The sequence below is a fragment of the Emydura macquarii genome, unplaced genomic scaffold (genome assembly GCF_026122565.2).
Source record: "Emydura macquarii macquarii isolate MOO-44397 ecotype Brisbane River unplaced genomic scaffold, CSIRO-AGI_Emac_v2 contig_3219, whole genome shotgun sequence".
NCBI lineage: Eukaryota > Metazoa > Chordata > Testudines > Chelidae > Emydura > Emydura macquarii.
In genome coordinates, this window is record NW_027133356.1 from 364,315 (window position 1) to 390,598 (window position 26,284).

General features: G+C 42.7%; 1 protein-coding gene across 3 annotated transcripts in view; it reads right to left on the reverse strand.

Annotated features, from left to right (window-relative positions):
• PPP6R2 (protein phosphatase 6 regulatory subunit 2) overlaps positions 1–26,284 on the reverse strand; it is a 147,285-nt gene that overhangs the window by 24,576 nt on the left and 96,425 nt on the right. For 2 of the 3 annotated variants that reach the window (XM_067531403.1, XM_067531402.1), the window contains exons 13-22: positions 25,398–25,513; positions 22,760–22,845; positions 22,288–22,368; positions 20,287–20,384; positions 18,300–18,357; positions 16,623–16,750; positions 13,651–13,826; positions 11,573–11,735; positions 11,128–11,216; positions 4,033–4,240 (exon numbers count right to left, since the gene is read on the reverse strand). In XM_067531403.1, the coding sequence (XP_067387504.1) occupies positions 4,033–4,240; positions 11,128–11,216; positions 11,573–11,735; positions 13,651–13,826; positions 16,623–16,750; positions 18,300–18,357; positions 20,287–20,384; positions 22,288–22,368; positions 22,760–22,845; positions 25,398–25,513 (1,203 nt within the window). The remainder of the gene's footprint in view (positions 1–4,032; positions 4,241–11,127; positions 11,217–11,572; positions 11,736–13,650; positions 13,827–16,622; positions 16,751–18,299; positions 18,358–20,286; positions 20,385–22,287; positions 22,369–22,759; positions 22,846–25,397; positions 25,514–26,284) is intronic. The other variant, XM_067531404.1, reaches the window with a different exon arrangement.

A 26,284-nucleotide genomic window follows, 5' to 3' on the forward strand; every position in this document is an offset into this window, starting at 1 on the left:
TGTTGGCAAGAATGGTTTTCTGAGGGAGGTTGTTAAAGTTGAAGAGTTTCTGGAGGAAGTCAGCTCTACCCTGGAGAAAGCTGACCCTTTGTGCAGTGACTGGTTTGAGGATGGTTTCTATGGGTCCTGATATTCCTTCAGTAAGAGTGCCAGGGCACGTTTTCTCTCCCTCTTCCTCCCACCCCCATGACTGGAGGGATGATAACAGGCCACTTCACCTTGAATGATCCCTTGAAATGTGTGTTAACTACTTATGACACTGAGTACATTCCCAAGATCTGAAGAGCTCTGTATAAGCTGGAAAGTCTGTCTCTCTCACCAACGAAAGTTGGGCCAATAAAAGATATTACCTCACCCACCTCATATAAAGTTAGGTATCTAAATTCATATTTATGAGGACTGATTTTCAGAGATACTGGCAGCCTCAACTTCCCCTGATGATAATGGGAGCCAAAGGTGCTCAGCATATCTGAAAAAACAGCTCACTTTTAATTAGTGCCTAAAAATAGATTTAGATGCCTTATTTTAGGCACCTAAGTGTGAAAATGTTAATCTAAGTGACCTGCCAAAGCCACAGAAAGAACTGAGTTTTAATCCTAGTTATATCAAGTTCTTAGTCCAGATTAGGCTATAAAACAACAGAGGTCCACTCTGATTGTGAATTTACGGAACTTCATCATAAAGTTTGTACTAGACCAAAAATGTTTTTAAATCATCAGTGCAGTTGATTTGTTTGTAATCATCAAGGAACTGGGAAGAAGCTGATAAACCCACAATTATAGATTTCTGATTTATATGGTTGTGTTATGGGAAATGGAAGGGAAAAGCAGAATGACTTTTGGAAAGTGTGGAAGCCTCAACTATAATCACTGTCAATAAGGTATTCCACACTGTATGAGAAGTTTCGCTTGGCTAGGTAGTTCTGAAACAGCTGAATATATCTGAGATCACAATCTGAATTAAAAGTTTCTGTCTTTCCCCAGCAGTCATTTGTTTTTATTTCTGGTTGAGATTATGGCTGTGTTAAGCTCTCACACTTTCATAGTGGAGATTGTTAGTTATCTGAATATTTGCTTTCATTGTAAAAGCAGAATTAGTTGAACACAGCCACAATCCTGAACACAAAGCAGGTTCTGGAAACCTTGTCATTTTGGTTATAAATTACAACTGTGCTTACCTAAGAGAGAAACTTATTGCTAAAAAGCACTAATTTAAAATTATAATGCTTAGATTTGGCAATGGCATGGACAACAACAGAGCTAGCTAATCAAAATAAGGATGCCCTTTTCCCAATCTGCTGTGAAGCTAATGTAAAAGTCAAGCAAAATGCCGAACAGGATTTACACAGCTGTTGTGTTAAATTGAACCAAGGCAGACAGCTAAATTTAGAGCACGACTCCGGCTGTAAATGCCATAGGTTCAGAGATGAAAAAATACATTTGGAAGGCTTCTGCTGTATGCTCCAAATGTTTTATTTTGTTAAAATGCAAGGGTCAATGGACATGAGAAAAGGAGACAAGTATATTATGAACAGCAGAGAGGGTTGTCACACAGGCTGGCTTGAGTGGGGGGGCATTTAGTATATTGTGTGACATCAGTATGTCAGAATCATGATAATTCCTGTGAGATATATCATGTCAGGTATTGTTAGAAGGGATATATCGTGCTGAGTAAGATAATAATACTTATGTTCATGTATTATATGTAAAATGAAAGTTATGGATGTATTTGATATTTCTGTATGTCAATTTGGGCTGGCTGGGACACACCCCAGACAGAGAGGCAGCAAGACTATAGCCTGCTTAATGGCCCATTAAGACATTCACAGAGGCAAGGGGCCCAGGAAGAAATCCCAGGCATACCTGAAGAGTCACCAGGATTGGCCCATGTGACTCTGGACTCCATTTTAGTTCTTGTGACTTTCCACAGGCCGCATGGCTTGAGACAGAGGGTATATAAGATCAAACCACAAAATCCATTTTGTCTATGTTCCTGTCCAGCTGCAGACACACACACCTACCTCTGGATCTATTCATCTTGCAACTGAACCGAAGGACTTAGACCCATCCAGATACTGGATGTGTACCAGAGGGAACTATACAAGCCTGCAACTCCACATTTCTTCCAGAAACCTGATGTATATGGATTTTCAATCATTTGTATGTATCTGATTTGCTTTAACCCTTTAACATTTCTCTCATGGTTCATTTCTTTCTTTTTACAATAAACCTTTAGTTTTGGTTACTAAAGGATTGGCTGGCAGCGTGGTATTTTAAGTAAGATTTAAACTCATATTGCTCTGGTGCTGTCGCTGACCCCCTGGGGTCAGAGTGAACCTTTTTAGTAAAGAACACAGAGTTTAAGTAACTGGTCTCTCTACTGGACCTAGTGCTGATTTGGGAGCCAGGAACTGGAATGCAGTAAAGGGGGCTGTGGGCATTTGTGGACTGGCTTCTTGATAACCAGTGTGGGGAAATCAGAAGCAGTTTGTGGCTGGTTGGGAAGCCGGGCTTCAGTGTCACCCACCGGCACTGGGAGAATCTGCTCTCCTTCTGCAGCCTGCCCTGATCTTGGCATTATCAGTTGGCTACCCTGGGCACGGACGGGTCACAAGGGTTACTACCCAGATGCCCTAGTCAGCAACATTTGACCACCTTTAATCTCTTCAGCCTGGTTTCTGAAAGCACAATCTGCTGGGCCATGGAAATTTGTCCCTTTTATCCAAGCAGCTCTCCTGAAGCACACTGCTTGTAAACAATGAAATTTTATGCATCAGATTTTTATTTCAAGTCTGCCACAGAAAAGGCAGCCTGTAACTGACACAACTTCAAAAATTTTCAGATTATAAAAAAAACTCAGCTCAGATTAGATCAACCAAAATCTGTCAGTGGCTTATTTTCTCCAGCAATTTTGCTTTGTTTTACAGCCATGTTACTTTAACAGCAGCTCTGATTTATGAGCCACCTTTTCTTATTCCCAGCAAATGTTCACTGGAGTGATTAGGTGTGCCAGGTACCTCAAACTGACCACCCCCCAAAGACAATGAATACATTAGGTGAATATCTGCTCCTAGTAAGCTCTCCAAAATATTGGGACCCAGTTAATTGGATCATACCCTACAAGCACACAGGGGAGAATAGGAAAGAAGAAAAATAGGTCTTGTGTAAAATTTCAGAAAGTACCAGTTACCCTGTTTCAAAGGTGCTTTGGGCACTTTGGAGCCTAAGTCACTTGTCAAAATTTTACACTGTGTTTGGTCTATTCCCCTTCTAAGAACTATGAACTTGTGAAATGTACCCTCTCCCGAGGTGCCGTATGGTAAAGCCTTATGGAAGATGTGTATTTCAGGGCTCTTCCTAAGATGCTGTTCGTAAGTTACCATAAACCTTGGGACTTGTAATGTCTAATTCGCTAATTCTGCAGGTCTGGGCTTCTTACAATTTATGAGTGAATTTATTGCTTCTGAAAATGAGGAAACAGCAATAACTTGAGCCATTTCAAACCCTCGCACCTGGCAGTTCTGTGGGACGCATCTCAATGCTGATCTGTAACACTATGGCTCTGCTAGTGGATCTCACTCTTAGTTTGCATCCCCCACTACTATTCCACTCCTACCCCTCAGGAGAGCTGATATTGTCAATTATGTGATAGCTTTGCAATACGACTCTGCAAGCGCCACATTTTCGCTTGGGAACGGAGACAGCATTTGTATAGCAGTAATGAATATTTTAATGCATCAGCACCCAGGAAGGCCATAGAGCATCTTAAGAAAACTGCCTACAGCCAACATTCAGAATCCAGGACTCAGAACATAAAAAGCTAGTTCATTAATCCTTAGTGCCGTGATGTTCCCACACATGTACATGTTTATCTTGTTTTCATGAATAGGCCTTGAATCACATTAGTGTTTTATATTTGATTTTAAATCAGCAGTGAATTGCCAATTGTCTTATGCCATTTTTGGATTCAGACTAAACTTTACAAAACCCTAATGGTCAAATCTACCCCATTCCCAGCTGATTTCTTTCGCACCTGGTGAACACAGCCTTCTCGTTCTTAGCATCCATGGTCAGTCTGATGGTTTCCTGGCCCGAACCTGTACTGATGGTTTCTGTGACGATATCAGCCTTATCCTCCTCTTCCTCACTGTCTGAGCCTCCAGATGAGCTGCTGTCTGAAGCCACCAGAGGTGCCTTCCTTGCCACACAGACATTCCAAACGCAGGGCGAGGCAGCGCTGACTGAAAAGAAAGAATACATAATTCACATGAAAAAAAATGAACAGAAACACAAGAAGAACTGCTAAATCTCAGGTATAACCCAAATGCTTTCAAGTAAAACAGACTGGTTACTTACCCTATGGCAGTGGTGATTCTTTGAAATGTTGCTGTCAGTACGGGATCCCACCACAGGCAGGCATGTGCCTCACATGCGTGAGATTTATTTTTTTTACATGATAGCATCCATCGGGGCTGCACACACCCTGTGCCTCCATGCAAGGATGTAAAGGATGGAGCAGCCACAACCCTTCCTCAGGCCCCTCCACAATTCAAAGCCCGTGTAGCTGAGGTCTCCTAAGGCGGGGATGGAGGACGAGTAGTGGGATCCACACTGCCATCAGCATCTCAAGGAAACACAGTCACTACAGAGTAACTGATCTCTCTTCTTCAAGTTCATCTGTGTGGCTCTCTCTTTGGTGACTGGCAAACAGTATCCCCTCAGAATGGGGAGAATGAAAGTTACAGAGGCATCAAACACGGTGTAGCACTGCTCTCGGGAACATGGTATCTGCTCTAGCAACTAAATCCAAGGCATAATGCTTGACAAAAGTGAATGCACACATTTCTGAAGCAGGCAAAGGATGTTCCCTGAGCTCTGGTGGAATGAACCCGATGTTCACAGTGGGAGAGGTACACTAGCTAGCTACAGTGTGTTAACCATTCTGATACCCTCTGTGAGGAGATGACTTGACCATTAAAATACCCAGCTGCCACTATAGACAGACAGGGAGATAGTGTGAATGATATGATCCTGTCAACATAAAGCACAGTCCTGGATACATCTAGTGTGTGTAATTTCTTTTCTCCCTGTGCCAAGTGTGGTTCTGGGAAGGAAACAGGCAGGATGACTGACAGATTTAGATGAAATTCTCAGACCACCCTAGGAATAAACTTCAGGTGCAGTTGCAGCACCACCTTGACTCTTTGGAATGTCATTCTGGGGGGCTGGGGGAGACTTTTGAAGATCAATCACTCTCCTGGCCAAAGCAATGGCCACTGGGAAGACTGCTCTCAGAGCAAGGTGGTGCAGTGCGCAGTCTCTCAGAAGTCCAAATGGAGGCTCCATGAGTCAAAGGACTAGAATGAGGTCTCAGGCAGGGGAGGGTCTCTGGCTGTGGGTAAATGCGTAATGGCCCTTTGAGCAACTGTGATATCCTGGGGTGAGAGAAGACCAAGAATGACCATATAAGGCAGATGGCAAGTTGAAATCACCACAAGGTGGACCTTAATAATAGAGCGAACCAAGGGGCTGGCCTATTTTTACATGCAATAAGTAGTTGAGGATATGTAACAATCGAGGGGGCTGGAGTGGTTCCCATCTATGTTGGGCTGCCCATTTTGAAAAATCTTTTTCATTTATACAAATATATGTTCTTCTGGTACATGCTTTCATGCTCTGTATGAGGGTTTCCTGGATCCATAGGAAGCAGACTCTTTCTCCATGGTGCTCAGCCAGCAAACAGCCACGACTTCAGGTCTGGATGGAGTATCTGGCCATGTTGTTATAAGAACAGGTCTGGACAGCGCGGGAGCTGAATGAAAGGCCAGAGAGATATTGGCAGCAGATCATCAGCCAAAACTGTCTTGGCCAATATGGAGCTACAAGAACAATTATAGCTCTGTCTCTTGATTTTGGAAGTCACCCTGGGACTCAGGGTTGTCAGTGGAAAGGCATACAAGAGGCCTTGGGACAACCGGAGAAAGAAGGTGTCCGGTAACAACCACAGAATCATGCTCACTTTGGAACAAAACTTCTGGCATTTGGCACTGATGACAACAGCACACATGTCAAGCACTGGGTTTCCCCAAGACTGGAACATCGGTGCTATGATGAACTTCCACAAGGATCATTCACAAGTGGTGATCAATTGTTTGCTCAGGAAATTCACCATGTTGTTCCTGACAGCCAGAAGGTGCGACGGTTCTTGGAGCACCAAGCACTGACAGGCACCTTGTTACCCCCTTGTCTGTAGCAAGAGGTAGCATGGTGTCAGCATCCTGACACTACCAGCCTTTTAGCCACTCAAGCATCCTTCTCTGGGCTTATGCCAGCCCTAACTTCACTTTGCAGGTTAACAGTAGGTGCACCCCAATTCCCAGGTCCCTTTGAATCGTTTCCCCATGATATCCAGCCCCTGACACTGGCTATCCATAGAAATTCCAGATCCTCTGCCTCCAAAGGACCAGTGTACCCCAGTTTAACAGTTCTACTCCTGTAAACCACATGTCACTGTGAACACAATAATAAAACAGGAGAAGGTTTGAGGAAGAATAAAAAAATTTAATCAGAAATAAGGGAGTGGTGAGAAAAATGGTTACAACACAAAACAAAATCATAAAATGTGAACCTGGGTATACACTTATCAACAGTCACCTTTCCTCTCTAATAAAGTAGATTTTCCCCCCAAAGATCAGTCTGTTGCAGAGCTGGTTGTTTTTTCAAGATCTAGGATCCAAATGTTCATGAAAGCAGCTCTCTCCACAAGGGACTTTTCTTAGTGAATGGATAAAGAGTGCTTCTCCCTTCTCCGTGTTATACTGAACACAGACACCTGTTTCTATTCACAGACAGGGCAAACCCGTCTTGTTGTAAAGTTTCTTTTCTACTTTTAAGTGACTTTGATAGTTTGTCCTTGCTTCTGGTGATTTCCCCTTAGTATTGCACAAGGCTAAACAACTGAGCCTTGCATTACCTCACCAGCCAAGATTCCCCCTTGCCCGAATGGACCACTACTGAGACACATTAGCTCCTGCTGACTAACTTCTACTCCAAGTCCATTAAGCGTGCTTTCAGGATAAATACATTATTCCTTAAATATTATCTGTACATACAACTTGCAGCGAATATGAATTCTGACAAGTTACAAGCTTTCGGTAGATACATTACATGTTACTCTTTATGGATAAAAACTTTTTAAGACGTGTTTGGTGTAGTGAGTTTGTCAGGTCTGACGTGAGAGATGGTTGCAAAGAAATGGGGATGTGTGTCATAAACAGCCATTAGGTTCATCCCATGTCCAGTACCTGACGGCATCCAGGCAGAGAAGAGATGAGCATGCGGCTGTCTGTCTGTCTGTGTAGTCCATTAGCATCTGCACTGTGGAGTGAAGAACAGGTAAGGAGGCTTAACTGGTGAGTCTGATGTCCTCTGGGGACTAAGTCCCTTGCATTAGTAGGTGATTCAGGTTCCTCAGTCTGTACCTGACGCATCTGTAATTAAAGTTTTTGTCGGAGAGAGGGTAGAGAATAGTACTCCACGAACATTTCTGAGTTCCTTCCACCAGCTCAATTCTGTGACAAAATGAGGTGGGATCACCACCTTCTTGTTCATCTGGTGTTTTGCTGGGGAGTAGACAGATCTGAGCCAGAATGGAGTGATTTCAGGTGAAGGTTGGCAAGGGGCATCACATACTTGCACACTGGCCCATGTCCAAGGAGCCTCAGACACATCTGTACCATTGTCAGGTTTGATTCTATCCCACACACCAGCAACTGCAGCAACAGTAACCTGTCTCTGGGGAGGTATGCTCTCATTGAACCAGAACTGACCAGGACTCCCCAAAGTTTATCATCTGTGATGGGATAAGGAACGATTTTTCAGAGTTCACTAGCAGGCTCAGCTGAGAGAACAGAGAGAGGATGTATGTTAAGTGCATCGCAGCCTCTTGCTGGGTTATGCCCAGATCAGCCAATTGTCCAAGCCAGGGCAGACATGAATGCCCATGTTCTTCTGATATGTGCTGCTACCACCTCTAGACATTTGGCAAGACTCTCAGCACAACTGAGAATCCAAATGGCAGTATCTTGTACCTTTGCCCAAACAGGACTAACTTCTTAGTCTTCAGGAGGCCTTTAATGGATTTTGATTTCTCCTGAGCTGCAGAGAAGACTAAGAACCCTGGGTTTGGGTAGGCATAAAAGTACTCAAAACCTTCTGGCGGCACCCAATACCTTTACTGTCCTGTACCTGGAGGTGGAAGGAAGAATAGCTGGGGTCTGTCAGAGTCTTTTGGCTGGTTGTAGGGTACCTTCATTACTAGGGTGTGCAGTTCTGGCCGGTATAATCATGCTCAGGATCCCAAACAGCTTATGAGACTTTTCCTGTATAAACATAGTCTTATGTCCAGGACCACCATGATTTTCCTTAGTGAATGGATAAAGAGTGCTTCTCCCTCCTCTGTGTTATACTGAAAACAGTCACCTGTTTCTATTCAGGGCAGGAGGTCATGGAAGGCTTTTAAGTCATCTATTGCTGGTGTTATTGCCTCATCTAGCAATGAGATGGATTCCTTGGTGGGAGATGGGGATTGTTGTTTTACCTCTATCATCTCCTGTTCCTGTGGGCCCATGACCAGTTCTGGTGTGGTGGCCTAGCCAGAAAAGCCACTGGGAAACATGATCAGCTTTTGCCAGACATGCAGGAAGGAGAGCTCTGCAGCATGTGGAAGGACAGCCCCCAGTAAGGCTAATAAGGCCAAAGTGGCTTATTGTATGGCTACTGGCCAAGTTCGGGCTGGCTGGCCCAGTGCCACTCCCATGCCAGTTGGGACAGTGCTCTGAATGGGAGCTCTTTAATACCTTCCTTAGGCTCATTCTCCAATGACGGGGAGAGGAAGCTCTGCTCAGTGTTGACGAGAAGGAATGTGCTGGCGATGTGAAGGAGGAATCTCTCGCTTAATCAAAGGGCACTTCCAGCAATGGTATGCTGCTGGCCACCTCTTTGGTCTGAGGACATCTCCGGGGGTGATATGGTCCTCTGAGGTCCTTGCTCAACTCCGTCATGGGGATCAGTACTGGAATCCCTGCCAGGTCTCCTGCTCTGTCCCACTGCTTAGGGGCTTTGCCCTTGGAGTGGGGTCCCATGTCTTCCCTGGGCTTTGGAGCTGTGCTCATGCTTGGACCAGCTATGCAAATCAGTGTTCCGTTTATGAGAAGGCACAGGTGCCAGCTTTTCTACCTGAGTTAGGGCAGTCAATAAAGGAGCCAGAGTTGTCAGTACCAGAACTACCAGTGTCAAAGTGATTAGCGCAGGGGCTGTTGACACTGAGGTCTGACACACTGGAGATTTCACCGATGATGAGGTGTCCAGCATCAGTGGCACTGACTCTGCAGGTGTCCTTTTCACTTTCTTTCCACTGCCGTATCTCAGAACGTGAAGAATTCTCAATAGTATCCGATACTGGTTTATGAAGCCTCGCTCTGGTCGTGACCATTTACCTCTAGGTCTGAAGTGACTTGCACAGACTGCTCAAGTAGATGCAGCTTGAGTCACATGTCCCTGGACTTGGGGGTCCTGGCAGAAAAGGACTCACACAAAGTGCACTTACCCAGGATCTGACAATCTCCTAGGCAGAAATGGTATCAGCTATGTCCATCCTTGATGGAGATCAGTCCATTACAGGAAGGCAGGGTTTGAACCCTGAGGGCTTGGACTTCACTGTGAGACATGGAGCTTGGCACAAAGTGCCTTTTCGCATTGTACAAGGGAGTTGTCTATCGATTTTTTTTTTTAAAGGAACATCCTTCAGAGAAAACATGTGAAGACAGAATTTTTCACTAAATGGGTTGAAAGAACTGGTTCAAGGTCCCTGAAGAGTAGCAGTCAGACACTTGTAGGGCTCCGTTTCATTGCCACAGGTGGTAAGAGGGAACTAAGGGAGGATGTGTGCATGGCCTCTATTCAAAAGAATCCAGTTTCATATGCATGTACATCTGCAGTGGGATCCACACTGACCCATACTCAAAGAAGAGACTTGTCATAGGATTAGAAAGATTGTGCTACCACACAGCCAGAAGCATGCATGGGAAAAAGATGCACTGAGAATCTACCCTGATTTTCATAGGTACCTTTTTTATTCTTAATGTTCAGAACTGTCGCAAGGTTGGGGCAAATTTGTGTCTCTATTACTGATTTTTAAAACTCTTGTTTGATCTAAGATGAAAATGCAACTAGGAGATTTTCTTGATTTGATGTTCTGGGGTTTATTTATCTCTTGAGGTTTGGTTGGTTGATACCAGCAAGATCAGTTTGAGGACCTGAAAACCAAAGCACCAGGGGGGATTCTTTTAGGTTAAAAGGAGAATCAAGCTCTAGTCTAGCATCGGGTAAACCACAAAAAATGCAGAGGTTTAGATGCTTATCCCCCCTCTCCCCCTTCTTTTTTTTTTTTTGGTCAAAAAATTAGGCTGAAAAATCTCACTAGATTTCCAGTACTTTCTGGCTCTGCGTTATCAGAAATACAGCAAGGATAGCTTCTCTTGCTGTGGTTTGGCGTTTCTACTTCTGGCATCAGATAAAATCATGCAACACAGAGGAGTGTGAATATAGTTCAAGAAGTTAAACTAAAATTTCAAAGTCTTTCAGCTTCAGTTCTGGGATAAGATCCAGATCAGTTCACTAGTCTAACACCAACATTGGTGCTTTAGTCTCTTCTGTCACTATCTTTCTTCATCCTCTCACTTTTACTGGAATCCAGATCCCTAAGATCACTTTTTGTGGTATTACAATTTTTGGTAACTGATTTTATAAAGAGACACTTGGAAAGAAACAGGAAGGCATTTGCTACTACAGCATAGTACTTCCAAGGTGTAAATGTGGGCCTCAGCAATTTAACCATGTCCTATAAACATACGAGTGACTACTTCATTACTGCATTTCTTGGTGTTTTATTAGGGGGCTGAACCCACCTTCAGAAGCTCTAATATGCCTAAGTGGATCCATCTAGTAACATCTGTGAGGAAGCACTGGAGAGGAACTTTGCCCCACAAACCCGGCATGGTAGGCAATACTCAAAATAGTTAAAGTTGCAAATGAACCCTTCACATTTCAAAACATTATTCCCACTTACAGTTCTTGTCCTGATTCTGCTTGGGGTTTCCCTCTGAATCACTGCTTTCTGTATCCACAGGAGAACTACATCTGGGACCTGATTCTGAGCTAGAAAAGAAAAGACCTGAGAATGAACCACAGCTGCTCAGGTCCCGATAGATGCTACTTAGAAACAACTCCTAAAGAAGAAGTTATTACAAGCCACCTTCATAACTTACAGTATAGTGAGAGCCTTGCAACAGTGACAACATACCAGTATCATAACAGAATGAAATCTGGATACCACTGATTTCAATCAGTGTAAACACAGAGGTAAACACAGATCCAGAATCCACACAGAAAATATTTAGAGAAAAGAAAGATTACAACACAGACGCCTAGCCATTTATTCCATACAACCATACTCCAAACATTCTTTCACATTAAAGTTATGGAGAAGTTGCTGGCATTTATGTTTCATTTACCAACAAAAAGGTTGAAAGTCTGTAAACTTTGCCCATCCTTTCTCCTCAGGGGTGGCTGTCTCTGGTGCTGCTGAATCCCACACACTTGATCCAACATCCATGGCCACACAGGGTGCTGGGGGCTTTGAATTCACTGGCTCAAACACAGCTGTCCATCCAGATCCTGAAGGTACAAAGATAACCAGGAGTTCCTAAGATTCTGTACAACCATATGCCTTCACAAAAAAAGTCAGTGGGGAGAAAATTCCTAGAGGTAAAAAACAAAGATTATGCAATGGGAATTCTTATGGGAATCTGTAGGAGGACTGTAGGTGAGTCTCATGTTGTTGAAGGAAATCAGGCAATTTACTGACTATCTGAAAATTCGTTTCTCTGACAAATATGGTAACTCCACAGTAGAGGAGCACTAATTAAGAAAAATAGCCTTATAAAATTCTATATTTGCAATGCACTAGCTGCAGGCACACAATGTGCTGCAGGCAAGATCTGCACAAGTTTCTATCCATCTAGATACTTATATGGCCCTCATCTCCACTGATGGTCCTCATCTGAGGGTGGTCCTCATCTGAGTGCATCAATCATTAATGGATTTCATCCTCACAATGTTCCCACAAGGTAAGGAAGTGCTATTATCCCCATTTTTACAAGGGGGAACTGGTGTACAGGGTAGATGCTTCAAGGTCACACAGGTGGTCAATTAACAAAGCCAGAGATTGAATCCACATCACCTGAGTCCCAGTTCAGTGTCTTATCTACTAGACCATCCTTCTAGCTCTCCAGTTTCAGACACGCAGTTCTACCAGTGATTCCTGACCTGCAATGCATTACCTCTCAAGACCAGGTCTACTGCACCAAATCCATCAGCAGTTGAGAAGCACACATAGGTTAGGGGGAGATCCACCAAACTTATATTCACTAATGAATTGCACCAATACCTGAACCTAGTTTCTAGAGATGAAAGGCAATTGCATCAATGCACGCTGTCCACACAAGGTGGCTTTTGTATAAATATTCTTTATTAAGTTGGCCTTGATGTCGATGTCCCTCTGATGATGGCCTGAAAATATCTGTGTTTTTGTGATACAAGTAGTAGGTAATGGCAGTAGAAAGTTTCTGTTTTTTTACAGGAACAGACTTACACGATGCTATCAGTTCTCGTGTAGAAACACCAGTTTAAAAAAATAATATTTCTGTCTGTAAATTTTGTATTCTAGTCACAAGTAACACCGAAGATTAATATAACGAAAAGATGTTTGCAAAAAACTTCTCTCCCTTTATTTCAATTGATTTACTTTGAGCAACTAACAGGGCAGTGTGTATCGCCAATTTCACTCATTTATAGAATCATAGAGTTGGAAGGGACCTCAGGAGGTCATTTAGTCCAACCCCCTGCTCAGAGCAGGACTAACCTCAGCTAAATAATCCCAGCCAGGCCTTTGTCAAGCCGCAGCTTAAAAACCTAACCTATCATCAGTTTCACTTCCTGTGGCAAGTACTACATAATGACATCATTCCCTTGTGTCGCTCCGGTCGAAGCTCCTGTGTACACGTTTCCCCCAGGCCCTGCCAGAATCGGTTTACAGCAAGCAAAACTGAAACTGAAATAGCAACAGGCAGTTCTGCACACACAGCAAAGGAGGAAAGGGAAGGAAGGTTGTGTCTGAATATATTTAGTTTTGCTCTTCATAAAACCCTTAAAAATATCCTGGCAGTTAGCACTGTAGTCCTCTCATTTAATATCTTTGTTGGTTTTTAATAAAAATTGATACTGTTACAGGAGTTACACCCTGCCTGGGTCCAGGAGCATAACTGAAACCGCACACTGCAATCTTTCAGAACTTTAGCTCTCTGTACCTGCAGGATCGAATTCCTCCAGCATTTTTAAGGCAGGAATAAGCAGATGCAAATTCACAATGGGCATTTTACTTCTCAGTTGTAAAGGCTGTATTACAGAGCAGCCCCAATAGTCAAATGGCTTGCTGGTGGCTATTCGCATAGTCACATGGTAGATCTCCAGGAAAGACTGCCTGAGACATGTTTCTGAGGACTTAATTAAGATGGTATGTTGAACTTTTTACCTTCATTAGAGTCAGAGTCTTTCTGCTCAGAAGGATTATTCTTATTGGTGTTCTCCGTCGGAGGTGGTGTTTGTTCTTCTGTTTCCTCCTCTTCTTCTGAGTCCACACTGCCATCATGATCCCCATTCTCTAGATCACTTTTTGAAGAACTCTCTGAGGTCTGAGACACTCCAAACCTGAATTGTAGAAATCAGAGTTAGAATGACCTACAGGACAACCTCAGAGTTACAAACACCTCGGGAATGGAGGTTATTTGTAACTCTGACAAAAATAGTATTGTGGTTCTTTCAAAAGTTTACAAATGAACATTGACTTAATACAGCTTTGAAACTTTACTACGTAGAAGAAAAATGCTGCTTTTAACCATTTTAATTTAACTGAAACAAGCACAGAAACAGTTTCCTTACCTTGTCAAATTTTTTTTTTTAACTTTCCCTTTATTTTTGTAGTAGTTTGCGTTTAACACAGTACAGTGCTATATTTTGCTTCTTTTTTTTTTTTTGGTCTGCTGCTGCCTGATTGCATACTTCTAGTTCCAAATGAGATATGTGGTTGACCCTGCTTTGACCAGATGACCTCCTGAGATCCTTTCCAACCCTCATCTTCTATGCTTCTATGACCGGCCAGTTTGTAATTCTGGTGTTCGTAACTCTGAGGAATTATTGTATTAGGCCATGTGGACCATCCCCTACCTGCTACTCCCACCAGGAGGGGGAAGAAAGGGGCAGTTCAGGATTATTCATTAAAGTGTGTCTTTTAAGTGCTTCGATTAGTGTAGTTTTTGATATGCTATATGACAGACTTCCTACACTTCCTATGGGAGATAGTCCCCGGCTTAATAAATGTCCTTCAGGAATTTCTGCCTAACGTTCAGCCTAAATTTTGTTTTGTAGTTCCTTCCCATCATTTCCCAGTAAAACCCTACAGAATCCCACCTGTGTTATCTCCTTCAGAAATTTTCCCTGAGCCATCAATGAGTAAAGCTATACAAACAATTCTGAATCATTTCTCATAAATCAATTATTAGCATTCACAATAGCGTCACAGATGTGCACAGCACTTTACAGGCACATAAAAAGACAGTCTTTCCCTGAGGAGCATGCAATCTAAATTAAACATAAAAAGAGACAAGAGACCAAAGTACAGAAGTGGGTGTGAAGGAAAGATGACAATGGAAAAATAATACAACACTAAAGGGAGAGCAGATTTCTCATGGAGATCACAGCATTGTATGAAGTTTGATTCATATATTTCTATTTAATTACAATTGAAGTCACTAAAATTACTCTGCCATGCTTTCCCCACTTCCAAAACGGGGAGGGGAGGGCACAGGAGAAGGGGTAGGTGGGCTAAATTAGCTAATGTGTGCATTGCACCCTGAGGATATAAAACTCTGTAAATACAAAGATTCTTTCATATTTCAATTTACATATACAAGCATTTTCAAGATAACTGAGTAAAAAAAAAAAAATTTTCATGTGATCACGAAAAGTCTAATTTACATATATAATCAAATATGAATTATAACTTTATGGCACAGACACAACTTCCCTTCTACTTGCAGCAACTACATATTTCTGACCTTCCATTTCAACCTAGTACACAAAAAGGAGACAAAGCCTAATTAAATTAAAATGTCCATCTTCTGTGGTACAAGCCTACTTTCTTCACTAAGATTTTTGGGAAAAGGTGAGTTAGACAAGAGAGACTGTACTTGTTATTTATAAACAAAAATTACAGAGGAAAGTAAACAAATCCTTCCCCTGTACACACATCAAGTGGAAACCCACTAAAACATAGTAATTTTACTCAATTACATTTTCCATACTGCAATGGTTGAAAATATGGATGTGTGATAATCCAGACTGGCACGAGACAAGCATCAGAACAAGTCAGCAAAGCATAAATAAAATTGGCATTACAAACAATCATTAATAAAAGCACAAAGATGACTAGATTTGGAAGTTGTCCACTTCTACCTCCCAGAAAGTTAAAGTTATCAAACTAGCTGGTGTTACAGTGTGCACCACTGATTTTAACTGAAGGGCTGATTCTCATGGGCACTGAGAATGGTCACAAACATCCAATTAGGATTTTATTTTATTTTTTAAAACATGAGTTCACAGCTGCTAGAATTGACTTCCCCAGAATATAGCACACAGGCAGCAACAGGGCAAGCTTCCCCACACAACCCCCCTACAGTACCTAACACCTGACCAAGAAGAATCATTTCTAGGGCAGGGAAGTGAGTTCAATCTCCATGACCCATTCAAGTTATTCAGATTGATAACAGCAGGCAAGTTAGTGCCACCTGTGTGAGGCGGACAATTGTCCATTAGCAACTGGACTGAGAATATTAATACATTTCATACAATTCAATTTCAGCCTTTTGGTCGTTTCTGTTGTCCAATTTGTCCACATCTTTTAAAACTGCAATTATAGAATAACTTATGATAAAATAATTAATAAATCAAAGGGATGAATCGCAAATTCATTACAGTACTAGCTACAAACTAGGGCCCTAATTCTCACCAAAACCAAAATTTTCATCTTGTTTTCACAATTTAAAAAAAGAATCCTATATCTCCTAACTTATTAAACAAGCCAATAGTTGTTCTCGCTACCCCTTCCTCTGTAACAGGAGATGGCTTTACACTCAGTTTCTAAGAGGTAAGAATGGCTTCTAAAAAATTCTTCAAATAAAGGTAGTTTCTCTCCTTCATAACTGGTTGTGTATCCTAGCATTTCCATCATTATTGCATGCCCTCAAGCCTGTCTCTTTTGTACGACAGGTGTCTTTCTCTAAATTCAAGACAAGCAATGATCTCTTTGCAGTAGCAGCTCATATACAGCCACTTGATTTTATATAAGAGACAGGCTCCAACGCACATAGCTATAAGGAGTAATAAACTGGAATATTCAACTTGATAGTATTCAGAGAAAAAAAGATAGACCTTTTGCTTTCACCTTACCGTGTTCTTGATTTGACTTGGCTTGCATAGGTTATTTCTTTCTCCTCCCAGATATCTTCCTCCTCCTCCTTATCATCAAACTGTTGGATCCGTTCATTGCAGCAGGCCTCAAAGAGAGAGGCATTGGGCTAAAACAAATTTAAACAGAAATCAGGTTCTGTAGATGTCTGGGGGAGGAGGCAACAAAAATGCTAGTGCAGAGCAGAGTTCACAAAGCACCGCATCTCTATACTCTGAGCCCCCTGGAGGTGTATGCACACTTTTCACTTTGCTCACACAAGATAAGGAACAGGCAATATTCAGAAGTGAAAGGGCCAAGAGTCAGAAAGAAGCTTGGTTTGCCTGGAAGCCGGAAGCCCAGAAGAGGCCAAATAAGAAATAAGGCTATCACAGCCTGGCCTGCTTCTGAAATAACAGGTGTCCTGCTTGCTGTTTCACTGTCATTCTGTCATACACCCACTGTGGTAGAGAGGCTTCTCTGCCCCGAGGGCATTGCCCCAGAGACATTTCACTCAAAGGAAACCACTCATTCTCAAATTTTACAGCTTGGAATTTGGAGAATAAGGAGACAATGTCCTGGATACAGTCCACTGCACATAGACAAACTTCCCACAGTGTAATCTCCGTGTTCAGGCTAAATTGCAATTGAGTATTTACATACTTCCTGCTTAAAGCACCCTGTCATTCTAACTGGTAAGATATTCCTGAACTCTTGCCCTGTCAAACACACAGCATTTTCCATCCCAGCAGTGGCTGCATTTCAGTGGCTGCTGAAGTCACACATATTTCTGAACATACACAATTTGTGATCAGTTTGCCAAGTTCATTGAATGCTCTGGAATCTTTGGATATGAGGTTCTACGTGTGTGTCAGTTATGAGATGATGTACTGCTATTATCAAGAGCTGTGGTGAAATTTCACCACCAAAAAACCCTCTCTCTTGTTAGGAAAAAACAGTTAAGCACATTAAATGCTATTTGTGGCTGCAGGGTTTAGTTTGCAGTTTCAAGCAAAACACAATGAATTTTTGCATCTGAGAAATATTGCCTCGGGTGCCAAAAGAGAAAAGGGGAGAACAAACTCATTTTGCTCTGAGCAGTGGAAGGGAAGGTGTGAAAAGAAGCATTTTTAAGACTAAGGAAATCAAATGCCCTCAGTTCTGAATGGAACAGGTTTTGTCAGGAAACATGTAAAAGGACTCTTTACTTGCACCATCGTCCAGCTCCTACACCAGGTGCTGATTCAAAGCAGTATAATGGAGGGACAAAGGATGGGGTGGTAATACTCAGGCCTGTAGGGAATCAGCTCGCTAATATCTTTAATCACCAACTTCCAATCCTATTCAGCAGAAGGAAAGAGAGGCAGGGAGAGACAATGGGCAACAGCAGCTTCGTAGGGCATTTGCTAGCGAAGATGGAGGCGCACCCTCCAGTTCACATGGCCACTGTTGTGATGGAGTCTTAGAGCTAGATGATGCAACAGCAGACTGAAAGTGCAGGAGAATTACAGCAAGGTGATTTTAATACCCTGATTTCCTTGCTTGGAGATAGGCTCTGGGGCATCTTTTTCTTTACTACATAAATAAAATACAGCACCACTTTTCTCCAAGATGCAAATGACTGCATCTGACCGGCTGCAGTCAGTCCTCTTCAATACATATCCAAAAACCCCACTTACACTGTCATCATCTGCATCTATGTTGAAGTTTATCTCTGCAATCCTGTCAAAAGGTGCACTGCAAAAAGAAAAATCTGCATGAGGGCTTGGAGCAAGAGGGATAAAGGCAGCTAAACATACAAAGACACTTTGCAACCCAACTTCTCTGGTGTTCTCTGCATACTTGCTGCTGTATTATTCCATGGCAATGATTTCTTTACTCTAATCCTTGAGGGGAAAATAACTGAACCTTGTATTTCTGCTTCTCTGAAGATATCAGTTATAGGATTAACAGCCCTAGACTTTGTTCAGATCCTTAGCACATGACCAGTGGAACTCCCCTAGCTCATAACGTATTTTGACCTTACAAAGCAACGATAGAGGGACAAAGCATAAACCAAGCCCCTCCTGGCTGTCATATGCCAACTCCTGCAGAGCATAAATGCTGCCTGCAAATGTTTCTGTCAGTTCCTTCATCTGAGTCAGAGGCAAAGTTTCCAAAGATAAAGCCAATTCAAGTTGATCAAAAACTCCGAAGAGCGTCTCATATAATCACGTTCCATCCTTACTGATCACTTACGTAGTGGCTCACAGTCCCCAGTGGATAATGATGCAAATCACAAAAATAATCAAATAGCTCACACTGGCAATTGGGTTAAGAGAGACAAACTGGAGAGGGTTCCACAGAGCAGGAGTGCAGCTCACTGGAATAAGTCGAGAGGGCGAGGAGGGTGATTTTACACAGTATCTATACATGCCTAAATCTGAGCAATTTTATTTATGTCTCAAATTTTATCAATTTTGTTTTCTAAAAAGAAAACTGTTAAGTCAATGCATCTTTTGTAAAATATTAAAAATATTCAAATGACCATCCCACTAAAACAAAGGGTCATTTTTATCGAGTCACTTCTTCCACAGGTTTCAGCAACGAATATCTTACACCGGAACAGTTTCTGTTTTATTCTCTCTCCCTTGCTACTCAACCTCATGGGAATGGATATGGGTATGTTCCAGCTACAATTCTCATTCAGCTCCAGATTCATTTTAAGTTTTACATGAACTGTCTCTACATGATTCCCGATGGAATTTATGCTGCTTTTCCCCCAATAATTGATTTAATTTCTATTTTATTACAAAATGGGGGAAACAATCAGATTGCCCCATAATCAGTCAATTGCATGCTGGATCAGAATTTGTTGGCCCTATTAACAGAGCTTATGACCACAATGCTTAAGAAAAGGGCTAGAGAATAAGACCATCAGAATGGCCATACTGAGTCAGACCAATGGTCCATCTAGCCCAGTATTGTCTTCAGAAAGTGGCCAATGCCAGATGCTTCAGAGGGAAAGAATAGAACAGATAATCAACAAATGATTCATCCCTTGTCGCCCATTCCCAGCTTCTGGCACACAGAGACTAGGGACACTTCAGAACATGGTTTTGCATCCCTGCCCATCCTGACTAATAGCCATTGATGGACCTATCTGCCATGAACTTATCTAGTTCTTTTTTGAACCCCATTATAGTCTTGGCCTTCACACAACCCCAGGCAAGGAGTTCCACAGGTTGACTGTGCGTTGTGTGAAGAAATACTTCCTTTTGTTTGTTTTAAGACTGCTGCTGCCTATTCATTTCATTTGGTCACCCTAGTTCTTGGGTTACGAGAAGGTGCAAATAACACTTCCTTATTTACTGTCTCCACACAAGTCATGATTTTATAGAACTCTGTCTGTTCTGTTTGTCTACACTGCAATAAAACACCTGTGGCTGGCCTGTGTCAGCTAATTTGGGCTACCAGGGCTATAAAATTGCCATGTAGACATTCGGGCTTGGGCTCAGAGACCCATTCCACTTGACAGCCCAAGCAGGAACGTCTATGCTGCTACTTTCAGCCTCGTAGATTGAGGCCTCAAGCACAAGCCTGGGCTCTGGGACCCCAGGTTGTGGGACTCCATCTGACTTCCAATCTTCCATTTTCTTCTGTTGTCAAGTCTACACTTGAACTCACTTGATATTGTCATCCTGGTCGGCAAACTCTTCGTCATTGAAGCCAAACTGATCCACAAAGTTGGCTGTCATCTGTTGGATTTGGTACTCTGAGAATGCCTGAGGGATGCAACCAGAGAATGGTTATAATGGCATTCAGGGAGACCCAATTCAAGGAGTTAAAAAATAAACATTACAAAAAGATGCTGTTAATCAAGCCCATCCCACCCGTGGTCTACTACTCTGAGTTTGTATAGCACCTAGCACAATAGGGCCCCATTCTTGGCTGCCCCTTAGGCGCTATTATAATAAACTTGATTAAATAATAATAGCTCAATTTTCCAAAGTCGGCATCTATCTCCACCACTGTTGTTTGTCAGGAGTTAGCTGCAATAGCCAGCAAACACCTCTTTTTCTGATCCTCAGTATAGTCAACAGTCAACAAGCTATACTCCTGTTAGCACTGCTGTTGAAACTGCCATCCCAGCAGTGCAAGGGGGAAATTCCCATTTCCCTTGTAGAGAGAAGTCAGTTAGTTTCCCTTGTTTTTATGAGGGGTTTTAATATAGCAAGCGGGGAAAGAAAAACACTGGGAAGGTAACCGGGGGGGGGGGGGGGGGAAGAAAAGCGTGTTTGTAAAACCACAGAAGTTGGCCAGGGACTCAGGTTTAGGGGTAAGAAGCCTGAAACTCGTTTTTTGAACATCACTAGATTTCAGGTTAAGGGTCCCCCTTCAATCTCCACACCTGCTTTTATACTACTGGCTAAACCTGAACTACCTAAACTGTCTTTGCTGAACCTAATCTGCCCTGCCCTTTCCTAAACTCCAGCCTCTACTTGCGCCATGAGTGATGGAGACACTTCCCCTCCCATCCTGCTCTCACCAGATGATCACTATGCAAATACACCCATCAGCAGCCCTCACAGAGTGCTCCTGATGACTAGGGCCAGATTTACACACAGGCCCAAATTCACTGGAGGGGGAAGCCAGGGCCCACCATACAAGCCATGCAATACACTCACCATGGCCATACTGCAGATCTGCCAGGACCAGCTGCTCATCCTGCCCTGCTCACGATGATGGAAGGATGGGCAGGCCAAACCTGAGTGGTGCTGTGACTGCATGCACCAGGTCACACCGCCACTCTTTCAGATTTGGCCCGGCCACCTCTCCATCAGTGTAGGTAGGGGTCAGAAGTGTATGTCTGCCTAGGGCCCAATGATGGGTGAACCCAGCCCTGCTGATGATCCAGCCTGGCTCTACTGGTGACGATCAGGAAAAGATTTCGAACACTTGCCTTTAGACACTAGAAAGCCAAAGTTCACCCTGTTCATTTGGCTCTCTCATATTATAAGAGAATCCCTGTACAATTGCCTTCCCTTCCCTTTATAAATAATACCATTTAACCCACAGATCTCAATGAGCTTTACAAAAGAGATAAGTATCACTGTCCCCATTTTAGAGTTGAGGAAACTAAGACACACAGAGATTACACTGCAGAGCTGTGGGAGAGCTGGAAACAGAGCCCAGGTCTCCCAATCCAGTACTCAATCCAATGGGTCACACTGCATCTTTCTAATAAAATGTGTGGCTTCCCCAGGAGCACCTCAGCAGGAGAGAAGTCTTCACAAATGGTCAGCTCTACACTTTGCTCAAGCGGGTGAGTGATATTTTCCACTTGGCACAAAAACTTTAGGATGAGAAGGTTCAAAATCACTTGCCAAAGTGTCTTTCCCTTTTTGTAAAAACATTTCTATTGTAGATTAGACCAGTGGTTCTCAACCTATTTACCATTCCGTGGGCTGCATCCAATGCTACCTGTATGGCCATGAGGCTGTCACATGGGCCGCAGCTGTGCGGTGACTGGGCCGCAGGTTGAGAACCACTGAATCAGACAGACACACAAGCAGCTTTAGACCCTAAAGTAAGAAGTCAGGAAGTTGCACCATACTGAGAAGAATAAAAGATGAAGCCAGATGTAACGTGCTTCTCAGCAACAGTACGAAGCACAGTGTCTGTCACCTGTTGGAGGGAGAGTTCATTGGGGAAAGCACTCTCCATGTCCTCGACCTCACTGGAAGAATGCAGATGGTGGGTGCTCACCTGAAACAAAAATCAAAATGAATGTCAGGGAAAGCCAAGAGAAATCACTACATAATCTTAGCCCATTAAAAATCTCTCACAGGCAGAGACCAAAGCTGTCTAGTAGGAATAATTTTCCTTCAGAAGGCAAAATCATGAGACACAATACATATCAGAGAGGCTACCAATATACACAGCACTACTGCTGCTAGGTCAGAGAAAAAACCTCTCCTGTGATGAGTGTGAGGGATAACTAGCCCACTCCCGCTCTGGCCCCTATATACTCAGCGTGTGGGATCAGGGAAAATATCACAGACAGGGTCACACCAAACCTACTATTTTCATATAAAACACATGCCAAAAGGCAGCAGATGCATCTAAAATATGCAGAAGGGGTTAGCACTGTCCTCACCAAATCCACTGTATTCTTCCGGTTTGTCTCTGTCAGTGTCTCTTCTATAAAGCTCTCCCATCTCCCTCTGCAATCCTCAGGTAGCTCTGTAACAAACAGGTCACCCCCGCAGTTAGTAAAGCTCATAGTTCAAGGAACAAGGACCAGTGAAAGTCAATGGAAAAATTCAGTCCCACTCTTTCCCATATATTTCACAATGTAACTTTAGATCCCCAGATTAGTAGCGTGTCCTGGGCTATATGCATCTCAATACCTTATGCAATATTTTATATAGCATGTGTTTAATCCCCTCAGCATCTGTACAACAAAAACATGGTGATATTTAAAAAGATTAAAAACTCTCCTATTATCCAACACACACAAAGTCAATGGAGAATCAAATAAAACAAACAGAAGTCAAAACAAAAATATGGGGCCAAGACTGGAAGTACACACATCTGATGAAGAGGGGTACCTTTTTGGGGTCATTTAAGAGCAGAGAGGGCATTAGCTGACACAGATATTACAGCACTGAGAGATTCCAGCCCTAAGGACCTCCAAAGCAAAGTTAACTCATGTCATTTCTTATTCCTGGGATATTGTGTACTGTAAGTACTAGTTCTGCCCACACACTATAATGTACCAGTTATATAATGAGTCAGTTCTGGGCTTGGCTCAGTGTTTAGCATGCTATTCTCCCATGCAGTGAGCTGGGTTAGAGGCTACGGACAATAGAAATACGGCAAATTCCTCAGCCAGTGTAGCCCCTAAATGACTATACTGAGGCAAATACACTAGCTAATTCAGCTATTGGACCTCCTGTTGCTGCCTTCTGGAAAGGATAAACATGCCAATGCAGTCTGTTCTCTTTCAAGAATTACACAGTTTATGCATGTACTGACACCTAACAAAGGGAGGGATGGGGAGGTGTATATACAGAAGCTGGATAAAGTGACTCTCCTCCTGCAAAAGGAATCACACTCCATACATCCTATTCTAAAGGAGGAGTGCGTTTGGAGGTACAGAGGAAATGAAAACTGAGGAGAGGAGAAATCATTTCCTTCTCGACATCTCCGCAACTGTCAGATGGAAAAGCACAGGCACCGTTTGAGTGTCTTTCAGTGACCAGTACAAAACATCAAATACATTTTTATAAATACTTAGAAATTCTTACCCAATGCAACCTCTCAGGTTACTAACATTTATGTTTGATAAGCATGTAAGAAGCAAAGAAAGGGGACAGATTTCTCCCATCTGCATCAACATGTTTTCCATTTATATACTGAACTGGGTATCATTATCTCCTCTTAGACAAACAAGGTTCTCAAACTGTAGGCCGAAGTCCACTGAGGTCAGAAGAATAACAGCTGCCCCAGTATCTCTCTCAGACAGAGACTCAAGTCTCATAAAATCATGTAAGATTAAGGATGGAAGGGACCTCAAGAGGTAATCTAGTCCAACTCTCTGCTCAAAGCAGGACCAACCCCAAATAAATCATCCCAGCCAGAGCTTTTCAAGCTGGGCCTTAAAAACCTCTAAAGATGGAGATGACACCTTCTCCCTAAGTAACCTATTCCAGTGCTTCACCACCCTCCTAGGGAAAAGGTTCTTCCTAATATCCAACCTAGAACTCCCCCATTGCAACTTGAGATCATTGCTCCTTGTTCTGTCATCTACCACCACTGTGAACAGCCTAGCCCCATCCTCCCTGGAACCCCCTTTCAGGTAGTTAAAGGCCGCTATCAAATCCCCCCTCACTCTTCTCTTCTGCAGATTAAACAAGCCCAGTTCCCTCAGCCTCTCCTCATAAGTCTTGTGCTCCAGCCCCCTCATCATTTTTGTTGCCCTCCACTGGACTCTCTCCAACTTGTCCACATCCTTTTTGTAGTGGGGGGCCCAAAACTGGACACAATACTCCAAATGCGGCCTCACCAATGCCAAACAGAGGGGAATAATCACTTCCCTCGATCTGCTGGCAATGCTCCTACTAATGGAGCCCAATATGCCGTTAGCCTTCTTGGCAACAAGGGCACATCGTTGACTCATCTCCAGCTTCTTGTCCACTGTAACCCCCAGGTCCTTTTCTGCACAACTGCTGCTTAGCCAGTCGGTCCCCAGTCTGTAGCTGTGCATGGGATTCTTCCGTCCTAAGTGCAGGACTCTGCACTTGAACCTCATCAGATTTCTTTCGGCCCAATCCTCCAATCTGTCTCAATGATCATTTACTCTTAGAAATCATTCCTTCTCTCTCACATCCCAACACCCACACTTTGTTTATTGTCATTCCTTGATGTATTATGTCTAAACTAGACTGTCAACTTCCTGGGACAGGGCCCCATTGTTCCCTGTAAATCTAAGGTACTGCAAATGTCCAACCTCTTGTCGAAAAAGACACTCTGTAGGACAAAAAGAACCAAACTCTGCCCAGGGTTACAAAGAAACAATTCCATAGACTTCAGCATGTCGGGGTGCACATGAGAGAACAGAATTCGTCAAAAAGCCTCCATAAGAATCAAATATAGACATTCAGCCAGAAATTCTTTTTTTTACACTGTAAAATGAAGTCTTACTAGCATATAAAACAAGGCAAAATAAAGTGTTTCAGAAAGAGCTATTTAATAAGAAAAACACATGATAGAATGGGAACTAGAACATGTACCTTTAATGAATTCACTGATCTGGGTCTGCATGGGGCCCTTCTCCGTATTCTGCACCACAGCATTGGCTATTCGGGTAAGGTGACCCATATTCCCTCGCCTCATTCCACCTTCTGCCCTGAAAACAGAAACAGTCAGTACCAGTTCAACAAAAGAAACTCATCAACAAATTCTTAAGAGTCACCTGCTACTGCCACAATTTAACGTGTAAATATTTAGCACTACCAGCATGTCAGATGTGAAGATGTTGCATCAACACAGAATAGGTTTAGGGGGATGGGCTGTCCCACAACAGAGGAACCAGTTCATATTGTCTCAGGCAGATAGTGACAGGGGAAAAGAAAGCTCCCACCACACCCAAATGCACTGGGTATACCAGTCATCTATAAAAGCAGCTATGAGATACTAGCACAGAACTAGATAATATTTTATCATAATTTCCTCTAACCAAAGAAACAGCAATAAAGATCTGAATCATTGCTATATTGAAAAGGTTGTGGAATCTTAATTGTTTGTCTGGGGTATTTAGCAGCTGAAGCTAAGAAAGAACAAAAGAGATCCTAATCTAGAACCACAAATTTCTCCCTTAAAAAGAATTTTTTTAAAATAATCAACATTAAATCAAATAAGATACAAAGTCACATTGTCTCTGTATTTTTGTTGCTCCTATGATCTCCAATGAAGGTGTCAATCTCAAAATCAATCATTGATATGACTGAGCCAATCCTATCCATGCTATGCAAAAAAGGACTGAAGAGACTCAGGAATCAACATATAACAGCTTTGATGGCAGGTCAGCAAGTAGCACTGTCACAGATCAGACCAGAACTACTCATCTAATATAACAGATCTGCTTTCACACTGGCAGGTGATGACAATCAAAAGAATG